General features: G+C 39.5%; 1 protein-coding gene across 1 annotated transcript in view; it reads right to left on the minus strand.

Annotated features, from left to right (window-relative positions):
- The window catches only part of SETX (senataxin), a 58,596-nt gene that overhangs the window by 13,356 nt on the left and 17,492 nt on the right, over positions 1 to 27,748 (minus strand). The window contains exons 7-21 of the mRNA XM_075905822.1: positions 25,544 to 25,715; positions 24,201 to 24,291; positions 17,729 to 22,366; positions 15,488 to 15,590; positions 14,564 to 14,740; positions 12,683 to 12,912; positions 11,987 to 12,154; positions 10,763 to 10,919; positions 9,776 to 9,877; positions 9,093 to 9,208; positions 7,649 to 7,720; positions 5,999 to 6,148; positions 4,524 to 4,631; positions 2,381 to 2,568; positions 1,220 to 1,312 (exon numbers count right to left, since the gene is read on the minus strand). Of these exons, the coding sequence (XP_075761937.1) occupies positions 1,220 to 1,312; positions 2,381 to 2,568; positions 4,524 to 4,631; positions 5,999 to 6,148; positions 7,649 to 7,720; positions 9,093 to 9,208; positions 9,776 to 9,877; positions 10,763 to 10,919; positions 11,987 to 12,154; positions 12,683 to 12,912; positions 14,564 to 14,740; positions 15,488 to 15,590; positions 17,729 to 22,366; positions 24,201 to 24,291; positions 25,544 to 25,715 (6,565 nt within the window). The remainder of the gene's footprint in view (positions 1 to 1,219; positions 1,313 to 2,380; positions 2,569 to 4,523; positions 4,632 to 5,998; positions 6,149 to 7,648; positions 7,721 to 9,092; positions 9,209 to 9,775; positions 9,878 to 10,762; positions 10,920 to 11,986; positions 12,155 to 12,682; positions 12,913 to 14,563; positions 14,741 to 15,487; positions 15,591 to 17,728; positions 22,367 to 24,200; positions 24,292 to 25,543; positions 25,716 to 27,748) is intronic.

The following is a 27,748-nucleotide window of genomic DNA, read 5'->3' on the forward strand; positions in this document are numbered from 1 at the left end:
TGATTTTTCTTTCTAATTGAAGCATTTTACACTTGTCTTTATTGAATTTTATCTTGTTGAATTTAGGCCAGTTCTCCATTTTGTCAAGATTCCTTATAGATGTTCAGGTCATTAAAGAGCTCCTGATGGAGCCATATTATTGTTTGTATCTTTCATTTGCATTGAGATAGTTAGTAGTTATTTCTTCATTATTGTGTCCCTGAGAAATTGTCAACTCTTCTGAACTCCTTTTTCCCCTGATATTGTCTTCCCATGGGACTTTATTTACCAGTTCTGAGATTGTTCTCTGATAGCACAGAACTGCGGAGATACCAGTCTGAACACTGCAATGAAGAAAGCACAAAGAGCAAGACAAAGCAGAGTTAAGTCTAAAAACTCAGTGCCACAAGTATTTTGTGCTATTTTATTGAGAAGATAGCAGGAAAGTGGTTGGGATTTCTCTTTTAGCAGTATTTCCTCCACCAATGAAGCAGAGCCATCTGACAATCAAACATTACTACAACCTGTCTGAAACTGAGTATCTGTGACGATAGCACTTTGAACCATACTCGGACAGTTCAGAATTCATTACAGACCACTGTGGAAGAGCTAAATGCCAGTGTCTGTGTTGAGCGCAGCCAGGAGAATTAATCTGAGAAGAACCCCTTGGGAATCCCCACCAAAAAAACCTAAATGGGAGCAACTGGAGCCATTCAAAGGTAACCACAGACTGACCTTGGACAGCCCTGGAAATTTCTGGAGACTAGCGGAGGGAAGAAGAAAGGGCAGGTGATCATAACTAACATCAATACTACATTTAAACACTTTGAAATACTACCCTGTACCCATCAAAAGGAAAAGCAGGTCCCAAACCAAATATGAAATGAGCTAGAAGGGAAAAAACCCTGAAAGTGAATACCTTATTCCAGATGGTAAACAGCCTGTTCACAGGTCTCTGGTTCATTACAAGGTCACTATATCAGGAAGGATAGTCCTGAATCTACTCATAAATGCAATCATTTACATTCAAGCCCTTTTACAAAGTCAAAATAATATATTTACATCAAAGAAATGCTAAATTTGTGCCTAGAGTAACAATGTTCTCTCACTGCTCAATGTCAACATCAGGTTTTTAGTTCCGAATGGAGCTTTGGCTTATGTTCCATGTGTGAAAAATCATTCCACCGTTAATTATACCAGCAGACTTAGATTTTGGTGGAGAGGAGGTTGAAGAACTTACTCATTATCCCGCTTCTCGTGGCCATCTGCTACATCAAACACTAGGTATGGCTGGAATAGCCAATCTGAAGAACATCTGCTCTCTTCTGTTGATCTGTAAATAACTGTAATTATCACCATTGCAACCATAAAGAGTTCTGAGAATTCATACATCACTTATTTACTATGGGTAAAAACAATGCAAGAGACTTTCAGTTTCTTTTCTAGATTCCATAATTCTTTATGCCATCAATGTATACCAAGGCATGTCTCTTGGTGACAGAGAATTAACCCAGTCTTTGAAATCACGATCTAATGAATTCATACACCCAGGACAACAGCTGGAAGAAAGGTGTGGAAGTTTCCACACAAGTCATACAAAAATGTTTCCCTCTTTCAAAAAGAAATGCTAGGGGCAAAAGAGTACAGTAATTCCTCATTTAACACTATAGATATGTTTCAGAAAATGATCATGTTAAGTGAAAACGTGCTATGCGGGGTCAATTTTCCCACTGAAAATAATGGAAAAGGTAGGGGTTGCATTTCAAGCAGTGGTGTCTGTTGAGACCAGACATAAGGTTGGGGAAGAAAGGAGACTGGGTTACAGCAGGGAGGGGAGGTGTTTGGCTCTGGGGAAGGAAAGGGGAGGATAGGGGAGGGGGCTTACAGCCGTCGGCTGGGTTTCCCCAGCTGGCCGGTGGCCGGCAGCTACAAGGGGCTTCCCCTGCCTCCTTGCAAAGCAGTGGAGTTTCTCAGTTGGTTGCGCTGCTCCCTGGCCACCCACCCTGGCCAGACGCAAGGAGGCAGGGGAAGCCCCACGCAGCTGCCAGCGACCGGCCAGCTGGGGAAACCCAGCTGCAAGCGGGGGGTAGAGGAGAGGGAGCGAGGCATCTGGTCAGAGGGGGTTGCTGGGGAACAGCGCGGCCAGCTGTGAACCTCCGCTGCTTTGCAAGGAGGCAGGGGAAGCCCCATGCAGCTGTCGGTGACCGGCTGGCCAGTCGGTGAAATCGTGTTATTGCGGGGACGGTTGTGTTGTTCGAAAAATGTTCCCTAAAAAAAAAGTCGTGCTATCGCAAAAACATGTTAAGCGGGCGCATGTTAAGCGAGGAATTACTGTATATTGACTGAGATATTTGGTTTTTACAGGAATGCTTCTTAACAAAATCAACAGAATGTGACCCACCTGTCAGTCTTTAAAGTCCTGCCATAAATGTAATTGGATGGGAACAGACAGATGTCAGGATGCATCCTATATTGTACAGTAAGCTGCACAACTGGCAGCTTCCCTATAACATTCTCCTGCACTTGTTCCTCCAGGTGTTTATGCAGTCGAGCCATCATAGACTGATCATAGCCATACTCTTGAGCTTTCTGCCAGAGAAAAGACACAGGATTGATTTTTGTGGAGTTAGGGTGCGTCTTCATCACAAGCAATCCCATATAGGCTTAAACTTACAACTTTGTACATTTGTTTTCACACCTCTAACTCACCAACAAGACAGAGTTTGAAAGAGCGATACAGATATTTATAGTTTAGTTTTCACAGTTTGCCAGTAAGTCTGCAACTTCATTTCAGCAGAATTTTACTGGCATTAATTGGAGTTCATTTCAAGCCAGAAGCTTTATAATTAGTGGATCTTTTGACAAAAATGAGGTTATATTTCTTATTAATCTATCCAATAAAAAAAGCTTTCAACATGCAGGTGTAAAGAAAGCCATGTGCTCTATGAATTACATGTAGTGTTCTTCCTTTCTTGGATCATACAGATAGGAACACACAGCCCCAGAAAGGTGAATTTGTCCACTTGCACTAGGAGGCTCACTCCCAGCTGTAGCGAAGACATACCCTAAAAAATGTATTTGACCTGTGATGGATAGGAGTGCTGGCCAGCATCCGGTGACGAAAGGTATGTCTACACTAGCTCGCTAATTCGAGCTAGGTAGGCAAATGAGGTGACCAGAGTTGCAAATGAAGCCCGGGATTTAAATATCGCAGGCTTTATTTGCATGTTCCCGTCCGGTCGCCATTTTGAAATTTCACTAGCCCAAACACACTGCTGCGCAGCTACACGCAGCAGTGAAACGTTAATTCGAACTAAGTCCTTAGTTCGAATTAACTGTTACTCCTCGGAGGACTCAGTTCAAATTAATGTTTCACTGCCACGCGTAGCCACGCAGCAGTGTGTTTGGGCTAGTGAAATTTCAAAATGGCGACCGGACGGGAACATGCAAATAAAGCCTGCGATATTTAAATCCCGGGCTTCATTTGCAACTCCGGTCACCTCATTTGCCTACCTAGCTCGAATTAGCGAGCCAGTGTAGACATACCCTAAGGGATTAAACTCAGGTAGCTAGCAGGTGTTGGCAGGGGGCCAGCAGAACTAATGGGGTTACAGTACTGAAATCTGAATTGGATATAGATACCTGGTCTGCTCTTCCTTTTTGAATTCTAAGTAAGGGCTGGATGGAGCAGATGCAGTACTCAGAATTACCATGCCTATAAGAAATATTGGACAAGGGAGTGAATTGGGCCTTGAAGTATGGATCAGCACAGAACATGAGTAGAGGGAAAATGTGTATCTAGTCGCAATCAGGGTATTCATCTTTGTTTTGGTTGTTTGGTTAAACTTCTCTGTGTGAATCTATGCCTTCCCTCACCATTTAAGTTACAGCCCAAAGAACTTTGTGTTTTTGATCTGTTCTTTTCTGAGTTGCTCTGTAACATCTACCAACCAAGTATGCTTCATTAAATATATCTTTTTGTTTTGTTAATAAAATCACCTTTTTTAAGGCCATGATTTGATTCCTGTGTCCTGGAAGATAACAGGAGATCTGTGTATGTCTGCCTAGCCTTGGAGTCCAGCTATCAGAGATACAGTTTGTTTTCTGTGTTTTTGCTTTGTTTTTCAAGCTCTCTTGGGGCAAAAGAGCTTGGAGTACCCTGGGGGGGAATTCAAGTGTTCCTCCCTGTTTTTTCAAGCTTCAATCACTTGATGGTGGCAGCTTTTGTTTTTCTTAGAGCCAGTGCATACGTGACTCTAGGGAATTTTTGTAAACAGAGCCTACAGAGTCAAGGTATTTAAGGTCTTTTGCAGGCCCCCATCTTCTGCACTTGGAGTGCCAGAGTGGGGAACAGCTCTGACATGACCAAAATCACACAGGAAGTCTGTGGCACAGCAGGTCATTGAACCTAATCACTGGAGTCCCAGGCTAGTGCCCTGACCAGACCATTCTTTTCCCCTCTTATATTTACAAAGATAATACTGTCCTTTCATTCTTTCCATTATACAACTCCATTACCAAAGATATAAATACAAGTTGCTTACCAGAGATATTACAGTAGGAGGGAGCTGCTTAGGATCCCCAACAAGGACAAGTTTACTACAGCGATGAGTCAGTGGAATTAGAGTTTCAACCTCACACGACTGCCCCGCCTTTTGTACAAACAAGCAGGAATCAATGAAGTAGGAGTTGTAAGACAAGAGGAAATATAAGTAAATGTTACACTTCCTGTAATGTACCCAGAATAACCCATCTCAAACACATTCATTTTACAATTTTTTTTGTAAAAAAAAGGAAAATTGCTTTGCTTAAGAAATATGAGTGAAGAAAACCAGTATAACAAAGGAAAGGTCACACTGAGTCAGACCAAAGGTCCATCTAGCTCAGTATCCTGTCTTCCACCAGTGGCCAATGCCAGGTGCCCCAGAGGGAATGAACAGAACAGGTGATCATCAAGTGATCTCTCCAATCAACCATTCACAGCTTCTGACAAATAGTGGCTAGAGACACTGGCTATCCACCTGGCTGTTGATAGATCTATCCTCCATGAATAAAAATTGCTATCAAATTACATCCAAAGAAAATATTCCTTGCTCTGTCAAACAGATACACCTATAAGCTATCCATTTGGAAAATCCCCACATCTCTTTTTTTTTTTGGCTGTGCTCACCTTCAGAGATTCACATCCCATGTGATTCCTCTCTTTCTAAGAAACAGTATTTCTGTGGTCTGGGAGGCCATCTTGAAGACAGATTTTATGACATAGATTGTATGTGTGATACACAGAGTCTGGGAAAATGTGTCTAGTGCGCTGAATGCACACTGATGGCTATAAAGTATGTACACTCTGCTAATCAGCTAGGCGGGCTGGATAGAAATGCTGGGCAGGCCGGATCTGCCCTGTTGGCCGTATTTTACCCACCCCTAATTCCTCTCTCCATCTTGTTCTTAGAATCTTGCAGCAGTTGCTGAAGCAGGAGACTGGGATCAGCTGTGAGAGGAATATTTTGATAATAGAAGACAAAATTCAGAACCAGTCAAGCCCTTGTGCCCTAACATGGTGGCACACTCAACCATTTGAATACCAGTGGTTTAAATTAATTCAAACCAATCTCTCACCTGAACAACATATATAGGATAGAAATAATGAACTTTGACACTATTCTCACCTTTCATAGGTCTTGAATCTCCCAGATTTACTGAGTGGTAGAACATGGATTCAGATGGTTATTATTTATAATGAGGACAAAAAAGGCTTATGTACAAAGGTGCCAAGCCAATGGCTGAGCAACAGTGTGTGTAGCCCTGATCTTTCTGCCTTAAATAGAGAAAGTAGTTTTGGGATTAAGGTTTGGCTTTGGCACTGAGGAGAGCCTATCCTCCAAAGCAACAAAGCAGTCTGTTGAGGAAAGACTGGGACAAAAAAATGTTAGCTCAGAATGGATGTTTTTCCATCCTTCCAAGCATCATTGTTGCCATCAATATTAAACTGATTACAGTTACTAATAGCTTTGCTGACCTCATCCACAATGACACAGCTGAAAGGGTCAAGTCCTTGCCGGCGAAAAGCAGACTCCAGCAGAAAGCCTCCACTTGTGCTCAATGTGCAGCAGATGATGTGGGACTCCAAGATGATGCTAGCCTGCACTTCCTGAGGGCGCCCCCGGACCTTTGAATACAAGGGTAGGGCTTTTAATATCATCTCCCTTTTAAATGGATTTCAAATGTTCTTAGTCATCTGTTTTGACTTTGTGATAACAGCAACTACCAATTTGGACAATTCAAACAGCTAAACATATGGTTACACTGAAGTCAGCTTCTTCGGAAGGATATTAGCTCTTACCAAAAGAAACTGAATATGAAATAAATCAATTAAAACTTTAGGCATATTTAAAACAACTCCTTAACATAATATCATCTCTATGCAGTTTACAGGAGATGGTTGTACATGGTGTAATCGTCATTGAGAATGTACATTTATGTCTGTATATACGCAATCCAGACTTCATAATGGTTGTTTTAGAATCAGTTCACTATCAGCACATTCCTCAAGACCCTAGGACAAAACAGGGAGCCATGGATAGGGATGTAATAATGCAGTGAATTAACGGATTAACCATTAAGCAAAAGCTTATAAGGTTAATGCTATAGACTACATGCATTTTCTGCTGCCCCTTGCCAGTAAATTTTTTAACAGGCTGGCCAGCACCTGGCACAGTCCTGGCTTGCACCAAGTTCCAGACCTACCCCCGCTGCAACTCTGCATTTCAAGAGGATTAGGAGCCAGGCGGGCAGGCAGCGCAACTCTGTTCTGGCTCACACCAGGTTCAGGACCTACCCCCACAGCGGCTGTGCATTTAAAGTGTATTAGGAGCCAGGCAGGCAGGCAGCCCAGTTTAGTTCTGGTTCATGCCAGATCCGGGAGCTCAACCCCACTCCACTGCTGCCACCCCGCGTTGGCGGCCCCCCTCCTGAGGACTATAGAATAGCCGAGTAACCGATAAGAATTCATGAGGTTAATCAACTATTCAATTAACCGATATTTAACATCCCTAGTGATGAACAGCCTACACCTGTTCCAGGCCAAACTTTCATGATTGCTTAGATAGCTGCCTGTAGTTTGGCCCTCTTTTCTGCTTTGTGAAGAAGAGCTACATATCGGGGTGTGTTTCCATCTCAAAGAGCACATAAAATTACTTTACAAAATTCCATCATCCTCCTTAAATCAAGTAATTCCCCCAGTTCCTGTATGTGGCTTTCTTAAAAACGTTTAAGTGTATTTTGCTTTTAACCAGATGTTTCGGAGCAGGCTGCTGAAGGGGAAGAGTCCTGAGGGAAAGAGTTCATGCATAATAGATGTTTCCCTTCCCCCTCATAGTCTGTTGCTCCTAACAATACTAATGTGGGTAGATTATTATTTTAAATTCACTCTAAACTAACAGATTATACTTTTAACATATTTTTCATCTGTTGTTTGTGTAGCATTCTTTTTTTTCAAAATCCTGCCAGAAGAATGTACCTGAATTTTCACCAACATACTATTTAAGTTTTTTTTTATTTCTCTCAGCTACAGCAAAAGCAAAACACACTTTTGTACGAGATAAAGAGGATGTATTTGTACAAGTTAACTGAGTTTGTTTAAAGAGTTGCCCTGAGGAAAGATTCCTACCTTCTTTAGTTGAGAAGTAAGTAGTTGCCGCTCCTTTGAAAGTTTGCCAATCTCCTCATCTAACTTTTGACTCTGAAAGAAAAATACGAACTGTGTATTTGTATCAAGAGTTAACAACAATGTTCTTTTCCTTTGTTCTTCTATGATCTCAAGGTTTTATACGCTTGAAAAAACACTGAACTTACAGCCTTTTAGTATCTAACTGTATCTGTAGATACAGAGCACAGTGAAAGACACACACAATTGTGAGCTGTCTCATATATATAAAACAGATTCCTAAGCATACTACACCAGCTGCTTTGTCACCATGAAGGTAACCATTGTAATTTATCATCAACTACATGCAACACCATTGCAGAGACGCGGTGTTTAAAGCAACAATTGATGTGAGAGTGTTAAGTGAAGCATAACAAAAAGCCACAAAACCGTGTATAGTCTGACTACTTTATATGTAAAAAGACAAGGTGGGTGAGGTAATATCTTTTATTACATCAGTTTCTGTTGATGAGAGACAAGCTTCTGCGCTTACACGAAGCTCTTTTTCAAGTCAAGGAAGTTAATGAGAGTCACAACTAAATCAAAGGTGGAACTAATAGCTTAGCATAAGAACACTGCTCAATACATATCCATTTCCAGTATTAAAGGTTAAAAAAATAAGCTTTAAAACACACATGAAAATTAATTCATGAAAGTTTATAAGAAAGGACTGCTCCCTCTAGCTGACAAGTAAAAAAACAGGATCCTGCAAATGGACTCAGAGTTCCAGGGCTATATATTAACTTATCTAGAATTTTGACACAGATTAATGACAGAGACAAATGTCTCTATAGCAGAAGACTATTAATTCCTGGCTTATTTTAACATTGTTCAACAACTGACGTGGTTGGAGGCATGAGAGAGAAAATGCTGCGTCCAACTAAAACCAAGAAAGGTATATTAGGTTTAGAAAGAACTCTCTGGCTGTGTCTACACTGGTGCGATCTTACGCAAAAGCGGCCGCTCTTGCACAAAAACTTGCTGCCTGTCTACCCTGGACGTGTGTTCTTGCGCAAGTAAACTGTTTTAATGTATGAAATCAGGGCTTCTTGTGCCAGAACTCTGACGCTCCCACTCAGGACTAAGCCCTTTTCCGCAACTGTTCTTGCGTAAGAGGCCAGTGTAGACAGGCAACATGAATTTCTTGCGCAAGAAAGCCCTATGGTTAAAATGGCCATTGGAGATTTATTGCACAAGAGAACGTCTACTCTGGCAAGGATGCTCTTGCGCAAAATCACATGCCAGTATAGACGCTTTCTTGCGCAACTAGTTTAATGCAAGAACTCTTGCACTAAAGCGTTTTTGCGCACTATCACGCCAGTGTAGATGTAGCCTTAGGAATCAGTTACAAGCCTCCTCTGAAATGATGATGTATAAAAAACCCTACATAGCAACAAAGTTAAACTACCTTCTCCCTCTTCTCACATCTATCCATGGCACGCTGGCGAGAGAGCATGTCCAGCTGGCGATCCAGGGCTTCCTTTTTCCTGTGAATATCCTGGTCACGACCTGGTTGTCCCCGGTCTATGAAAACAAAATGAGAGGGAAATTAAAGGAGAAATTTAAATGTTACAGACCAATTTTAACTATGTCACTAGCACCAGCTTAGATTATTTAGAATGAAAGGACACCTACTTTGCTAGTTATTTACACTCCTTTTACTTCCTGCATTTCTCACCTTGGACAACAAAAATCAATAAAGTCAGTATCCTTTCTATTTGTCAAGCTCTTAAATGCCACAGCTTCTAGATTTCAAATGCTACATAAAAGTCCATTTAAATACAGCTGTTCTCACTATAATCTATTTTTATTTGTGGAAAAATCTATTGGCCTTATAAAAGCTGTGTAATTTTTTTAATACAAAATTTAAGTTTTAGGCCAAATTTATTTTGACTGTATTCCCCCATTTAGACCCTTAGAGCAAACAGATTCCTTATAAAAGCATTGAGGCACAATACAGGCTATTCATTAAATATCTGCCTTCACGATGCTTTTCCTTTGTATCCAGTGGAGCGGACATATAACATAACCAGTCTCAAGACCACATTCTTAGAAATGAAATTGAAGAAGTCTTTTTTGCATGTTACTTACTCATTCTATGGCTAACTTGGCTGTCCAGGCTGAATCTCAGGACATCAATGCTTATTGACTTTTCTGGACCCAGTCGCACTAAGTTTATATCTCCACAATTTCCTGTATATAAACCACACTTTCAGATTATAGATTGAAGATAGGAGCTAGCTATGCTAGACTTCATTATCTGAATTAGACTCCATTATCTACAATATTTCAAGATTAAAAGGGCATAATCTGATGCAAACACACATCTGCTGTAAGACAACTAACAGAAATGAAGCAAGAGCATGAATGTGGAGTTAACATCAGCTTTATGAACGAATCTATGAAACTACAGTGAAGCCATTTTTTTTTAACTGCATGCAGTTCTGACAGCATTGGAATATTATTCCCTGCTAGTAATTTTAGTTCCTGCTAGAAACACTGTTGCTAACACCAACCCACCAAAGTAAAGAGCAATCCTTCGCCTTGCTCAGATGTTGTCAATTTCACACTAGTACAAATAGCAAGAGAAAAACAGAACCACAAAGTGAACTGACTCCTGAATATATTGCAAAAGCATTTTAACCTGAACTTTAACGGCAACTCAAACTTACAAGAGTTAGAAATTTCAATAGTTTCAGTACAAAGATGAAAGTCTTCTACTCAAAGCTTTGAGCCATAGGAAGAAAGAAGTGTATTGATAGTTTAAAAGAAAAGGAGGAAAAGGATCAATGACAGTGATTTCAAACTGTAAAGTTTTGTTAAATGCTTTCTATTAAAGCAATACAATCACTGACAAATTATACTATGCACATTTTAGAGAAACTTATGAAAGCAATCAATATGGAGCATGAGGTTATGTTCTTCTGTGAGGAGAACATATCTTACTGTTATCTGTACAGCAATGTATATACATGTACTTTATGAATAAGTGATATGATGAAGGAATTGCATTCTGGTTGTTAAACAATTCCTACTTCTCCCTTCAATATTACCCATTTTACATATAAACTTTCATACCTAAAGGATTGTTTCTGTCTTGGCATTTTTCTTTGAACTCCAGAATTATCTTTTTCATGAGTTCATCAACAGCAGCGTTGGAAGGTGCACAAACCAGAACTCGGTTTCGCTTGATCTTGGCATTCAAGTTTTGAGCTGGATTCGCATTCCCAGACCTCTGCAGGTTAATGAACAAGATCTCAAAACCAGCTGTCTAGCCCATATTTTTAATTTAAAAAACGAGTCAATACATTCTTCTCAAAGAGGATATGCTTATCAGGAAGGCTGCATATTGGGACCTCTCTCAGGGAACCACCCAAGCTTAATAGTTCTTAACAGAAAGAAATGCTGCTTAAAATGGACACTGTTGGCAGGAATTCTATTTAACAGAGATATATTTGGCTAAACTAGGGGATTAACATGAAGATTAATAGGTGAGATGTTTTAAGTTTCATTATTCCAGTGGTCAAAAAAATTAACATTTTTAATTTTAGTGTGAAAGATGACTCTGGTTTCCCATTTTACTAACTACACAATGGCTAGGCAAAGTAGTATTATATATTTTGTCCTGGTCTATATTAGACCAGGCACGTCAGCTTAAGGTATGCCATCTAGCTACGCAAAATGTGTAGCTGGATTCGGCTGACCTTAAGCCAAGCCATCAGTGTCTACGTGAATGAAATACAGTAAACTTCCGATAATCCGGCACCTTTAGGACCCAGGAGGTGCCAGATTATCAGATATGCCGGACTATTGGAAGGGGGGCTATGAGGGGCCTGGGGTGAGGTGGGGGGATGCCACCCCAGATCCCTCATAGCCCCCCCTTCCGATAGTCCAGCTCTGCCCCAGGCATCCCTGATTCAGCCGCTGCTGGTCAGTTTCATCAGCGGCTGAATCAGGGATGCCTGGGGCAGAGCAGCTGGGATGCTGCTAGGTAGGTCCTGCAGCCCTGAGGGGCAGCACTACAGGACCAAGCCGGCAGCACTCCAGCTGCTCTGCCCCCAGCTTCCCCGATTCAGCTTCTGGTCAGTTTCAGCAGCAGCTGAATCAGGGAAGTCAGGCGCAGAGCAGCTCCAATTGTCCGGCAGCCAGAGCACTTCCGGGTTCCTGATGGTGCTGGACCATCAGGAGTGCCAGAGCATTGGATGCCAGACCAATGGCATTTTACTGTAACTTCATTTCACTGTTTCTCTTGAGTGAGCAAGGATGGAATACCTGATGGAATAGGTATCCATATTCACCTACCTCTGTCAGAATACGGTACAGGAGTCCAACAATTGTTTTTGATTTCCCTGTCCCAGGTGGCCCATGGATCAGGCAGATTCTGGGAAGCCGTGGATGCTCCTTTACCATAGCATATGCAGTTTCAATAGCCTTCTTCTGATCTGCATTGTAGTCCCTCATATAGGAAGTCTACATGGAAAAAAAGGAATGTTTTATTAACTGAACTAATCAATACAAGTTTCTGCATTTCCAGTTTGTTTCTTGTAATGCCCTGAGTTGGGACACTGAGTTGGGAGAGATTATAAAGGACATAGACTTCGGAGACTGAGTTTTCTCTCTGACTTGAAGGTTGTTACAGAGAGGATTTTAGGTTTCCCATGTGCCTTCCTTCAGTTTTTATGGTCTACCCCTTTCAATTCCTAAGCAGATATTTCTCCACCAAAAAGCAGAAAGGGAAGTGCTTCTTCATTAAAACAATTATCAATACAGTGCCATAAATCAAAACAAAGGCACCTAAACATATGTTCAGCCCTTTATCAAGACATACAGTTCATTAACTCCAACAAGCTGGCATGCAGTTTGAGACCCAAAGATGATTTTGAACCTGGCTCAGCCACTAAATACTAAATTCAAAATTGGTAAAATAAGATACAAACTGTTCATGTATCATCCCTCACAACCATTTGCTACCATTTGTTTCTTAATTACAGGACTTACTGTGCTCTCGGAAGCTACATTCAAATCTCGAGGACAGAAGTCGGTATAACTTGGATTTATGATAGATTTAGCCAGAGGACTCCTGCTCAACAGTAGCAGACCTTTGAACCTTCGTTGCGTGGTCACTAGAGAGCTTATCACTACACATTTCACTTGCTGGCTTATATAGTATGACAAATTGCCTCGAGTTTGGACAGAAATGTGACAGACAACATGCTGCTCATTTTGCCCTGTTAGAAGAAAAAGCATCAGAGTAAAGCAACCACAGATTTTATTCTTTTCACATTAAGGTTTACACTTTAATAGTTACAGTTCTTTTCAATATTAATTTAACTACTTCTGAAGCTCTTCACTTCAACACATCTTAGTGCATGATTATAGGAAATATTAAACACTTTCCTGCTGAAATTATTAGACTGCTCAACATCTTACAGGACAGGGTCCAAAGAATACACACAGTATTTAATCACTGTCAATCTTTACTTGACCAGAATACCGAGGTTTTAATCAACTTTATATAAAAATGTTATACTCCCATTACAGTAGATCTCCACTTCTAGATTATCACCCAATACACCAAAGAACCTGACAATTAGGTCCCAGAAACAATGTTTAGTCTATTACTTCCTAGATGTAAGTCCCATAAAAGAAGGGCACAACTTCTGTGTGGGAAATAACTGTATAACATAACTTAACAGAAACCTTTTCAGCCAGCTAAAGAACACTGTAGGATGGTTATAAAGGGAGTCCTATTTTAATCATGGTAGCAACAACAAGTGATCTTGAGGGAGGGAGAATATAAAAACCATAGAGTTTCAAAAGAGATAGGGAAACCACCACTTAATTATATGGCCCACTATTGCTGAGTATGGATTTGATTTCTGGCATCTCCATGAATTTCTTAAAATAGAAAAACATGGTACTTCAGATAGACCAAGAAGATTTTGAAGCTTGCCTGAAAGTAAGACTCCCATGATTTTTCACAGGAAGATGAAGCTAACTTTACATATTGGAATTTTACTGAGCAGTAACCATTAGCATATTTTGAAAACTGTTGTCAGAGATATTTTACCAATGGGTTACCCGCAAGACACAAAACAAATACATGTTTTAAAAAGGGCATAAATGACTAACCAAAAGATGTTGAGACCGTTCAAAAGTTGCAATGGAATTTGGAATGTCAAAAATAGCCCCAAATGAGAAGTTTGGACCAAAAAGTGGAAATAGAGTGGGACCAGAATGGAAAGGTTTTCTACAGTTGTTGGTAACTATGCCTCTCAATGTACATGCAGTGTTTACTAAGTGTTAATCAATAAAGCCAATCAAGTGTCTTATCCCAAGTTTGTTGTTATTAAACTCACCTGGACTCAAGAGAACCCTGTCACTTAGCATATAATACCAATAATATTTTTTATTATTGGTAATCAAATAACCAATTAACTGATTGACACATTGTTAATTACTGATTAACTAACACCACTTTGGAAAGTCTCAATTAAGGGCTGACCCAAATAAAGATAACATTTTAATTCTGTAACTACAAAGATGAAAGATCTCATCAAATATTAACAGAGGCACTGTTATACCTCTGCAAGCCACACTGGTTGGAGATGTTTAAAAAGGTCCTCAATTCCACATTCAGATGATTAGACATTAGGTTTGTTGCAAAGGCTCTTACTAAGCTAGCCTTTGGAGACAAGCACTGTAAAGGAAATAATACATACAAATAAAATAAGTTTAAAAAGTAGCAAACTAGAATGGATTTTGAGAAATATGACATGGAAGGGAATTAAATTATATGGTGTCATCATGCGAAAAGAACCATCTCCTTCCTATCCTTGTGGACTAATATTGTAACGTCTCTCTACCATTTTTACTTACTCGTTTCACGGAGTGATGCACGGGAGAAGCGGGTCACAAAACCTACATGATATACAAGACGGCTATTCAGCTCGCTTTCTTCTGCAAAGGTGTTTTGTTTTTCAGGCACCACCAAAAAGATCAAGTCGTCATCTTTTGGATGAAGCTGTTTTGCCAGATCACTTTCCTGAATGTATGCTACCAGGAACAATGTAAAAATTAAGTGGGTACAGCCAGCTGTACTTGAGTAACCAATTATTCATTTATTGCAGGCACTTTGGAAATGTGAATCTAAGTTTTAAAATAGTTAAAAGTTACAGAAATGCAGACTTTGCAGTGTGCGCAGTGTGTGACCTGCCCAAGGCCAGAAGAGGAATTTATGCAAAAAGTAGAATTCAACATCAGGAGTTTCTGATTGTCAGTCTTGGACTCCAATCGACACATGAAGCAAAGCTAAAAGGCTATTTCATTCCCATCTCCTCAAAATAATTCTAAATGGGTGAGATCAGATATATTAAAATGTTTAGAAAACAGCTGGTATAGTCAGCAATTTAGAAGCATGAATTCCTTGCAAGAGGTATTTTTCATTGACATGTGTTCTGTATCTTTTTTCAAACAAAGGAAAAATCTTACAAGCCTGAGCATTCTAGATGTCACATGCAAACTGCTCCTACCTAATTAGGAGCAACAGTTGTACCATATCCAACTGGCACAATATGCTTTCTCTAGCTTGGCAATAAGGTATCTTTCTTTCTACGCATTTATATAAAGATCCTCACTGTATTTGTAGCTACCTTCAGATTTTACTGTAATCGCATTAATTTGAGCACTCAAATGTGTGCATCTCCTACTCCTATTTCCACCACTCAATTTAAATTCATTAATTCAATTCACTGTATTTTTGCCAATTTTCCTAGATAACTTGGAGTTTTCATAAATACTCACCTGTAAAATCTGCTCGATTCAAATCAGCACAAAAGTTTTGTAAGTGCAAATGGTAACAGTTTTTCTCTCTTGTTTTCTGGTTTTCAATCCATTCCTGTGCAAGCTGCATGCAATGAAAGTGGAAGTTATATGATCATATTTTAGGAGGCTGTTTTTCATAAGGAAAAATTACATGTTTTAAAACTATGCCATAATTTGTCATGACTGGCAAATAGCACAAGTACTGAAGTGAACGGTCAGAAATGGAGTGAAACAGATGGTATGTTGCAGGTTAAGATAAAAAGTGACCTTCAAAATGAAACAAAATTTATATTTTTGCGTATATTATATAAGGAAGCCTGAAGGGATTTTTCTTCTCAGTCTGCTCCAAAAAGTTTTTGTTTTTACCTAAAAATATCAGGCATGTCAAATCTTATTTGCTCTGTTTTTAACTGAAGGGACAAGATGGGTGATAATTTTTATTGGACCAACTTTTGTTGCTGAAAGAGACAAGCTTTCAAGCTTACAGAGATCTTCCTTGATGGAAAGTGCACGGATACTAAATCTTTGACAGAACACTTTTCTACCAAGTGTTTGTTATACTGATGGTAAGGTTTTAAGCAGTTTGAAAGATCATTCCCCATATCAACTGGATCTTTTTTGCAAAGCGTACTGATGTCAGAACCCTTGACTGGCATGATGTGTTTTTTCATGTAAAAAGACACTGACATTTTCACTCCAAAGCCTTTATAATACTCTACTAGCAGATATACCCAGTGTTGCTTGGGTCTGTAACTGAAGGAATTTCTTTAAAAATATATTATTTATAAATTAATAAATAAATAAATAAATAAATAAATAGAAGTGTTATTTCAATGATTTTTTTTTCAAAAATGAAAGAAAATGAAGGCTGGAGAGAGGAGGCTGTCTAACAAATTTGGTGGCCCTAGCTCTTACTGTTTAGGAGGAGTTCAACAAATGGTCAAACACACAGGCAGACACACTCTAAAATATACATAGAGACTAGACAGATACACTAGAAGATTTACCCAGCATTGCTCAGCCCCAGTCCTCCCTCACTGCAGCAGCCTGAGGTCAGGTGAGAAGTGCCTCTCCCTGGCCTCTGCAGCTCCAGTGAGCACAGCCAGGGGAGGGGTGCATATCCCCCAGCTGGAGGACAGGCAGACACACAGACCAATTCTCAAATATATCTTAGATAGTTGTCCCTTTCTCCACTGCTGTCTCTTGCTGCCTCAATAGGGTTATCTGTCCTGGTCCCCATCTCTGGCTCCTTGCTTCCCCACTGTAGTCATTACACAGTCCCTGCTTTCCATCACTTTCCCTAATGCCCCCATGTGGTCATTATATAGCTGAACCCTCCTTTTTAGAAGCTGGACCCCTGTGAATCAGCTGTTCACAGCATTCCAGCTCTGGGAAAGAGGGAGGAGCAGGGACAGAGCACAAATCAGGCGATTGGCATGCTCCTCTGAAAATGCTGGGAGGGAGGATGAGGAGGGGGAGCAGGTAAATGCAGAGCTCCAGTGCCCCGGTGCATGAGAGGCACATGGGGGAGTCAAACAAAGGAGCCACAGAGCCACAAGTGGAACCCCAGTGGGACACAGGCTGCTGCAACCGACCCATCATTCTGGTTGCTCATCCCTGGTGTAGTAACAGTGCTCATGGGCTGTCATTTTATTGTGCAGTAAATTAATTTATAACATTTTAAGCTCTTTAACCCTCTCCTTCCCACAGAGATGTAGAAAAGATTTTTTTTTAAATCAAGGTACATAAGAACCTAAGAATGGCCGTACTGGGTCGGACCAAAGGTCCATCTAGCCCAGTAGCCTGTCTGCCGACAGTGGCCATCACCAGGTGCCCTGGAGGGGGTGGACCGAAGACAATGATCAAGTGATTTGTCTCCTGCCATCCTTCTCCAGCCTCTGACAAACAGAGGCCAGGGACACCATTTCTATCCCCTGGCTAATAGCCTTTTATGGACCCAATCTTCATGAAATTATCTAGCTTCTCTTTAAACTCTGTTATAGTCCTAGCCTTCACAGCCTCCTCTGGCAAGGAGTTCCACAGGTTGACGATGCGCTGTGTGAAGAACTTTCTTTTATTAGTTTTAAATCTGCTACCCATTAATGTTAAGATTAGAAGGAATCTAGCACTTTTTAGCTCTTTCTAAACTTTTCTGTGGTCAATGAAAAACAGAAATGTCAAGTGGCAACAGTTTCATAAAAAGACAGATAAGTTACTTACCGTTTCAAAGGCATTTAACATCAGCAAAGGGAAAAACGTATTAAAATAGTCATTGTATCCCTGAAATTTGACAGGAACAGAGACCATAATTGATTGAAGAAGGTTATGTGGAAGTCCAAACTGGCTGAAACTAGCAAACATTTCATAGCTCCATTTCAGGATCTCTGTAACAAAAATACTATGATCACGCTGCTGAGCAACAAGAGCATTTGCTTGTGGAAAGGAAGGAAAACTTCTTTCTTGCCCTGACTGAGCCCCTGAGGCAAACCTCTTGGGAAGACTTGAAGTACTGTTTGTTTGCATGTTCTGGGGCCGAAGAACATTGCTGGAACTCCGGGGCCGAAGACTACCACTGGAAGTTGGGACCCTGACTATCTGGTTCTCTGATGATACAGGGTTTGGATTCCCTAGCTTGGACAAAGTGGGTTTTACCAAATTTGACTTAGCTTTTGAGTGCTCTGAAATATTTTCAATGTCCTTGGTGAGGCTGGCATTCCGTGAAGAGCTTTTTGAGCTGAAAATTTTAGTAGTAGAAGGTTTTTCAGACTTAGGAGGTGGCAAATTTGGCTTGACAAAGAAATGATCTGAAGCATCAGTAGCAAAATGCTTACTACAGTACTCCCCTGTCTTTTCCACGTGTTCTGTACAATTTTTGTACTTACACTTTACAATACTTAAGGATTCATTCTGCAGTGGACATTCAGCAGTATCTAATTCCATGTCTACTGGCTCTTTTTCACTAGTTATTACATCATCTTCAACATTTTCCATCTGAGAACACATTTCCATATCCACAGGATCTAACTGAGTTAAAAATAAATCATCTTCATCGCTGTTTTCATTTAATTTAGGCTTGCTCTCTTTCAAAGTTGTCCCCTCAAAGTTAAATGTAGATGAGGAAACTAGGGGAACAACACATTCTCTCTCTGCAGGTTTATTTTTGCCATCTCCACTTAAAGATGAAGACAAACATGATTCAGTCTGTAACACAGAAACTGCCATATTGTTTTCTTCAATTATGTTAGATTCATTAGAATCAGGTGTAGCCATTTTATTAATGTGTGTAGTTTGGACTTCCCCTCTCTCAGATGAAAAGCTCTCTCTCACTTTTTTTCCATCATTGCTTAATGGACAGCATAACTGCTTGGCTATCCTCTCTTTTTGTTTTTCACTAGTTCTGGCAGCACATGCTGGATCAAAAGCCACAGGCTGTTGTATAGAATGCTTTGGATCAGACTTTTTAGTCATTTTTTTGCTTCTGCCCTCAGAACTTCCTATCCGATTTTTCTCTCCCCCCGCTTGTTTGGGTCTTATCTGCCTTAAAAATTGAAGATCTTGGCAGGCTAACATTTTTCTATTATGTTTTACAACTAGATTTTGTGGAGCGATTAATTTAGTTTTTTGTTTCTGTAGAGTCTGAACCGCTCCAGCAGCTTTACCATAGCTACGCAACTCAGCCAAACTATCTAAGGATCGTTGGGATAACTCAAATGCTTTGCGAGGGGCCTTTTTTAGACCAAGTTTTACCACAGTTAAAGTTGGTTCAGGACACTGGCGAACTTTCTTTGGAGGTACTACAGCAGGGGTTGACCTGCAAGGCTCAGTATTTTTAGAACTCATCTGAGGAAATTTTTTGCTTTGTAGAGTTTTAAGGCTTATTCTTCTGGGACTTCTAAGGGCAATTCTTACCAACTTGGATTTTGCTAAGCTTTTGCCGGGACTTAAAGTGCTTTTTTTACCAGCCAACTTTGAAGTTAAAGATATGCTGGATGTAGATGCTCTGGGTTCCATGAAGCCTGTGTTTTTGGCTTGGTCTTCAGCAACAGCATCTGGCGGAATAAAATTCTCAGACTGATCAACTACATTTCCTTTAATAGCAGGCTCTTGAAAAGTTGCCTCAGATTTTATGTCAGCTTTATTAACATTTTTAAGAGACAGAGAATCTACCTGCTTTTCAACAACCTCCGCTGCTTTTTCAATTACATCATCACTGATGTAATCTGTATCATAACCCCAGTCATTTGTAAGATCTGTCAACTGAAAACTATTTGAAGCACAGTTACTTGCTGAAGTCAAGTTAGAGTCTTGTTCCTGTGCCTGATTCACTTCCTCATCATTTATCTGAGAATCTTGCCAAACTGAAAAGACATCATCTTCAGTTTCAAACTCAAAATACTGAGAATTATATTCCTCACATGGCAACGGGGAACTAGGAGTCTTCAAATGCTCTTTTTTGTTCACACTATCAGCAACACAACCAGATGTTAAATGTTCTTTTTCTGGTTGCACATGTTCATCTTTTTTTATTGGTTTCTTATTATCCAACTTTTTTTCCTCGTCAGAAGAGGAATCTGAAATGACAATGACTTCATTGTTGGGACAATCTGTTTCAGAAGAGGACTCATTACTTTGACCCTTTGTGGATGATCTAACAGCACCTTTTACTTTCCTTTTAATATCACACTGACGTATTGAGGATTCTTGGCTTAAATCAACAGGAAAATTGACGTCTTTGGCATAAGCAGCTAGTGATAATTTATTGAGACTTCCATCAATCTGACCATCTGTTATGGGGCTAGCTCCACATTTTTGTATCAAATGATATGCAATTGCTGTATTATCTTCACTATTTCTTTTTTCTTCTGAATCACTTTCTTTTTTAAAATATCTTGAAAAATCTAACAGTCTGTCAGTTGATTCATGCTTAATCAAGAGTGGACTGATTAGAGAAGCATTCCTGGGTATCTCCCCTTTATTTTCAGAATTAGGTGGAATGTTAAAATGTGCTGATATTTCACCTGTGTGTGGTATGCTCACTTTCTGATCATTGTGGTTCTCTCTGTTTGGGCATAAACTGCTAGACTGCCCTTGACCCAGTATCTCTGTGTTAAGGTCTTTATTCAGTAGAGGCTTTGGTAAAGCACTTGATTTTCCTGAAAGGGATTTCCTTTTCTTTAAAGAACGTCTAATCGTAGCAAGGGGGATATTATCGTCTTCACCACCACTTTCGCTTTCTTCCAAACCAAATTCTTTTTTAAAGGAATTTGAATAATCTACCATGGTGTCATTTGATTCCTGCTTAAGAGAGAGCAGCTTGATTTGAGTACTGTTCATGCTTTTCTCTTGTTTATTTTCAGAACTATTTGAAGTATTAAAGTTAACTGAGGTTTCACCTTCACTCAAAATATTCATTTCCTGATTTCTGTTGCCATCATTACGCGTATATAGATTCTCAGATTGAGGCTGTAGTTGGTCTACTTCTGAATTTGAAGCTGACTGCTTCATTAATTGAAGTAGTTTTGTGGTCCAATCAGCTTTCCGTGCCTTGGTCTTCAAATTTGTTATTTTATCATCATCTGTCTTAAACTTTGAGCAGGAATTAGGGGATCTACTTCCATCTTTTCCATTTGAGTTGTAAATGTCTTCAACAGAACTGAAACAAGCCTGGGTACTCAGACACTCTGACATCCTCAGTTCTGTTTCGTCTCTCTCCAATATAGCACAACTTTTGAAATCAGAGACTTGAGGACTTGTATTGAAGCACTGTTTAAGTAAGGAGCTATTCTTATTTTGGTTCCCCTGCAGTTGGGGATTGTTTCCATTTGTATGGGTATCCTTGTGTATTTTTGTTGCTTCTGAACTATCAGGATGTTCACATTCTTGAAATGGACGAACACAAGCTTCTTTTTTAATATTTGTCAAAAGGCAATCTGCGGTTACACCTAATTTTGTATTGTTAAAAGACATTTCCCTACATTCCTCTTCCCATATATCTCTTCCTCCAGGCGAAGGACTATCTTGACAAACCTCATCTCTGCCAGATGCTGAAGAAAATGGTGGACTGAGGCTATTCATCTGACATCTGGCATTGACTGTTCCTTTCTCTTGCTTTACAGGACCCATGAGCAAATTTGTACCTACCACACTGTTTTCCACAGGTATGGAAGCATTGGATGATCTGTCCTTTATATTTTTTATTACGTGCTTTAAACATATCTGCAAGTCTTGGGTTTCCCGGATGCTCAGTTGCCAACCCAGAGATAAGTTTCCACGCAAAAGCAGATTGAGTTTATCTAGAAACTGCTTGCAAACAGTTTGTTGTCCTAACTGGTAGCCTTCTCGAAGAAGGCTACGTATCAACTGCACACAAGCATGCTGTACCGAGTTAAAAGCCTGTGAAGATATTGCTGCTGAAACTCTGGAACAGTTTCCAGGTGCTTTTTCAAAGCTGCGAGTAAATGCAATGGCTGGAAGTTTAGCACATTTCACTACTGCTTCCACCCATTCCTGAGAACTAACCCACAGCAAATGCAGGCACTTTTTATTTCTGTGTAGCTCAACAACTGACACCAAGATCAGGATGAAAAATTCAGAAACTTTGTCACACTGCTGGACACTTTCGCTGAGAAAGCCTTTGATTTCTGAGCACAGATGGTGGATGACTTCTACTATATAAGCCACGCCCAAGTCCTTGAGGTCCATTAGGGACTGAACAAAAGGGATAAACCATAGAAATGTGCTGTTATGGACACGCATATCTTGGCCAATATCAGACTGGAGCACATTAGCTAACGTCTGCATATCTTCATACATGTTGGGGCAATAATCTGGACAAATGGCCGTCTTCCATCCAGTATCCTGAAACAGAAAATGACAAATCACCTATCCATGAGGTATTTAACACAATATCACTTTTATTATTAATTTGGATTGCTTTGATTTACTATATAATATTTTATCAGAAAGTTTATTTTAGCTTGCACCTCTACAAATAGTGTTTATTTACTATTTACAGGCACTGGGGGGAGGGATAGCTCAGTGGTTTGAGCATTGGCCTGCTAAATCCAGGGTTGTGAGTTCAATCCTTGTGGAGGCCATTTAGGGATTTGGGACAAAAATTTGTCAGGGATGGTACTTGGTCCTGCTGTGAAAGCAGGGGACGGGATTCAATGACCTTGCAAGGTCCCTTCCAGTTCTAGGAGATAGGCAATCTCCATTAATCTTTCAAAAAAAGCAAATATGATTCTAGGTTGTATCAACAGGTGTGTTGTAAGCAAAACTCGTGAAGTCATTCTGCCGCTCTACTTGCACTAGTTAGGCCTCAGCTGGAGTACTGTGTCCAGTTCTGGGCGCCACATTTCAAGAAAGATGTGGAGAAATTGGAAAGGGTACAGAGAAGAGCGACAAGAATGATTAAAGGTCTAGAGAACATGACCTATGAAGCCAGGCTTCATGAACTGGGCTTGTTGAGTTTGGAAAAAAGAAGATTAAGGGGGGACATGATAGCGGTTTTCAAATATCTAAAAGGGTGTCACAAGGAGGAAGGAGAAAATTTGTTCTTCTTGGTTTCTGAGGACAGGACAAGGAGTAATGGGCTTAAAGTGCAGCAGGGGAGGTTTAGATTGGACATTAGGAAAAAATTCCTAACTGTCAGGGTGGTCAAATATTGGAATAAATTGCCAAGGGAGGTGGTGGAATCTCCCTCTCTGGAGATATTTAAGAATGGGTTAGATAGACATCTGTCAGGGGTGGTGTAGACGGAGCTTGGTCCTGCCTTGAGGGCGGGGGGCTGGACTCGATGACCTCTCGAGGTCCCTTCCAGTCCTATGATTCTATGACTGACTTACAGTTCAGTTGCACCCTAGAAATCAGTCACTAACCATTTTATCTCTACAGCCTAAACAAGGCCAGACGCTATAATACACATTCTCTTCCAATTCCCAAGAAATAAACCGTAAGATTAAAATACTGAAAACATTTCACATACAGTCATTTAAAAAAAAAAATCAAAGCACTAGTCACAGTAAGCAAACGTAAGTTTCGATCTCAAAGGGTCAAATGTATTTTATTTTAAAAATTTTGAGACTTTGCACTATTCTGATCTCAGATACACATTGCACTTTTCCTTTAGGGACAAAATTTAAGTGACAGGTATGATACAAATGTTTCTTATGAAAATAAACAGTTAAAATAATAATTTATACATGACTCCAAAGTATTCAGTTGATCAATCATTTAATGACATGTCACTTCAATGATTTGAAGTTTAAAAATATCTACAAACCAACAAAAAGTATCTAAAAGGGACACTGACAAATAAAAGTCTAGGAAACTTAAAAATGGGTTAAAAGTATTTTTCAAGTACAAACACTTGTCCTCCTTGGTCCCCTGCCAATTTTTTTAACCACCACACAAGCCCATTTTGTAAAATGTTTCTTTCACCCTCCTTGCTTTATAAAAGATCCACCCAAACAAGAAGAAAAATGACTGACTAGTCAGAGTAGACAATGTCTGAATAGAGACAAACTTCAATGAAGTGCACACTAACTACAAATAGAGAAAAATAATCTGAAAAGAAGCCTACCCAAGAACACTAAGTATGATTTAAAAGTTGACAGCATCCTTTAATAAAGGAATCAGAAAACTAGAGAAAAATAAATAAAAAGCCTTTTTTATTATTATTATTAGTTACCTTTTTGGGCTTTTCTGTATTGTAATTATACACAATCTGACTGCAAGTAAACATGTCCTCCTCATAGTTTGACTCTGGTTCAGATTTAGTCCTAAAGACAAGAAATACAAGTTGATCCCAGTCATATGAAAACTATTCACAAACTAAGTGAACTAAAAGTCAGGGAGCAGACTGTTCAGTTTTAATAGTCTAATTTATCCACTTCACTCGTTAAAAATAGTGAAAAAATACTGAACAGTTTCACTTACTAGTTTTCTTTCAGTAGGACAATGCAGCAATTTTGGCTTGTAGACCACCAAAGAAGATTGTTTAAATCATACATGCCCCACCTAATCTCCACTTTTTGAAGAATGTTTTATGGAAAGGGTTTAAGATTTTGAGAAAAAGGTTTATAAAGCCTAAATCTGGGGCTAAATAGCCTGTTAGTACCCCCTTAAACAACTGCGTACAATAAAGCCCAACCCACCACATTTCTCTACACAGAGAAATGCATTCCAAATTCCTATGAACAGGGAATCCATTTCCACAACCTGACAGCTGTTTACTAAAATATTACTTTTGCATTGAATAAGTGGCTTAACTAGGTTTGTTGGTTGCTTAATTTTGAATGTCTAATACCTAGCTGCTCTTAAAAGATGTCTCAAACTTCAACTGTAAATTTACCACAAATTGTAAATCTGTAAAAACCAAAAGCTTCCAGAAGGCATTTGATGCCTACTATCTGTTTTGAAACACTTCCCCTAAGAAGCTTGACATATGTTAAGTTTTTAAACATGCTTTTGTGGGTTGTTTTACCATCTCTAGTGGAAGGGTTAAAAAATATTAAAAAATAACTAAAAATGGAAAGACCCTTGATGAGATTTATTTGAAGCTGATAAGAAATATTCAGAAGACTTTACATACGATTTGCCAGTAAGTTAAAAGTTTACAACTATGCTTTTTGTTGTTTTTTGTTGTTTCATTTGTGGGGTTGCCAACTTTCAAGGTATCGGGGTGTTTCTCTGAAAGCTGCAGCTCAACTCTCGTGTTTACATGCAAATCTCAGTGTTAGTTTCTAGCTCACATGGCTGCAAAGAAAATCTTGAAAACATGAATCAAAAGATTCAAAAACCAGAATGCAAAGAGAATACAGCATTTATTATTTTGTAAAAAATCGTAAGTTTTAGCCAATTTTACAATGGGGAAGAGTGGGGGACAGGGAGATGTCTCATTTTTTAATCACTCAGGGTTGCTAATGCTGCACTTACTTTATTTTATTCCTTGCCCTTTTCTCAACACCTATAATAGCACTGAGGTCAGGGCTAGGAGCTATCAAAGCTATATTTTTAAAAACTGGAACTTACCTCCTTGAACTATTGCGTATATTTTTTATTTCGTTGTTGTAACTGACATTATTGATAATGGTTTGAAAGGCCTGGACTGGATCGATGAGTTGACCCCACACTTTAGACCCAAGCTGATCCAATATCACCATGAAACAATGCAAGGCTGGCCAGAAGGGATCAGTGCTTTCATCTGAAATGTAACAGTTTATGATCATGACAAGTTTAGGGGGAAGTGTCCGATGTTTTCTTACAGCCAGTTGAATACAAAAGTAGGGATGTTAACGAGTAGTCGACGGCTCGACTACCCAATAAACATAAGCTTATCGGGTAGTCGAGTGGAGTACTTGACTACTCGTTTCCCACCCCCTTGCTTCCTCTGTATGAGAGGCAGCAAGGGGAAGCGAACAGGAGCCAGTGCTGGTGGGAGCTGGCTTAAAAGACAGTTTCCCCCCACCCTGCCCAGTACCGTCTCTTCAGTGGCACCTCCTCCCCCCTCACCCACTGCCTCTATCAGAGGTAGCAGGAGAGGGATAGGGGAGGCTGGCTCCTGGCAGCCCCAAGCTGCCCCTATTGATGGCGGCTGGGGCTGGCCAGAGATGCCATACCTCTGCATTTTAAATGTAGTAAGAGCTCCGGGAGCTACCCCCGCTGAGGCTCTGCAGAGCAGCCCCTTATCGACTAATCGTGTAATAGTCGATTGTATACTACATGAATTGCCAGATAATCACAATTTAACATCCTTAATACAAAGTGAACTTAATTCTGCATTTCAATGCTTTTAGTAGTTTAAAACCAAAGGAAAAGCTATGTAAGACTTTAAAGACTAACAAGATGGTTTAATAGGTGATGAGCTTTCATAGGCCAGACCCACTTCCTCAGATCATATTCTGGAAGGGAATTGGCATGACCACATATACCAAAGGAATACATTGAAAAAAGTGAACACATTAAAAAAAAGTGAACATTGAAACAAAGATAAATTGTTTTTTAAAAAATGCTCCATTTTGAGTGGCCGGCACACAGTAACTCATTCTCTGCATTTCATTCTAGTTCCACTAAGGGAGCTGTTAAGAATCAGAATCTGAGACACCCACACTCATTTTAACAGTCTCCAAAATATCATTAGATGGTATTTTTCGCACCTTAAAATGAGTGTAGCTCAATCAGATTCTCTTTTTCCACAGTAACAGAATTGAAGAATATTGTTGGACCTTAGAAAATAATTCCTAATTGTCGGTGTGGTTAACCACTGGAATAAATTGCCTAGGGAGCTTATGGAATCTCTATCATTGAAGATTTTTAAGAGCAGGTTAGACAAACACCTGACAGGGATAGTCTACCTGGTGCTTGGTCCGGACATGAGTTGACTTCAACTCTCGAGTTTCCTTCTAGTTCTATGTTTCTACGAATTTGTAAACAGCTTAAGATAAATTACAGATATCAGCTAAAGAAAATGAAGCTTAAATCCGCCATAGATGTCAATTTGCTAAAACTTCACTAATTCAAGAAATCAGTGAAATTTGTAGAAGAACTAAATTTTTTTAAAACTCACGTATTAAAAACTAGAATACTGGAATTATCAATAAGAATAAAAGACGCCACTATTAAAGATATACCTTTGTTACTTGACAAACTATTTTATTATAAATTTACTCTTCCAATAAAAAACTTGATTGCAAACAGGATTCTTTGCAGAAATCCAATACCATAATTATCTCCTTTAGTTCTAATGATACTAAAGCTCAATTTCCCTAACGTGATTAAAGTGAAAAAAATTATATTCAGGATATTGTTTCCATTTTTCCAATTGTAACAGATAGCCCACAGATGTAGCCCCCATAACACTAACAAGTGGGTGCAGAACACAATAATTTAAAAATAATTACATTACTGTATATTGATATTAAGGCACCCGTTTTTTTAACCCCAGAAGACTAGCACTAATTTTTTATGGTAAAAAATGTATTTATCATCACTGACAAAGCAAAACAATTTTAGATGTTTATATGCTATTAGTTCAGGAAAAAGAGGAGAGGATCCTCATATATACAGAATACATTTGCCACAGTTTTACTATTTTAACTTTTCCTTCTCCTCTGTTTTTGTTGCTTCTTCATCTAGATGATATTCTATTTTAATTGGCAACTATTGATGGGGGATTTCCTTGTAAAGCTCATTCAGATCTGAGATAATGTTATAATTTTCTTGTATATGTGCTGTTCT

Source organism: Pelodiscus sinensis, chromosome 22 (assembly GCF_049634645.1).
Source record: "Pelodiscus sinensis isolate JC-2024 chromosome 22, ASM4963464v1, whole genome shotgun sequence".
Taxonomy (NCBI): domain Eukaryota; kingdom Metazoa; phylum Chordata; order Testudines; family Trionychidae; genus Pelodiscus; species Pelodiscus sinensis.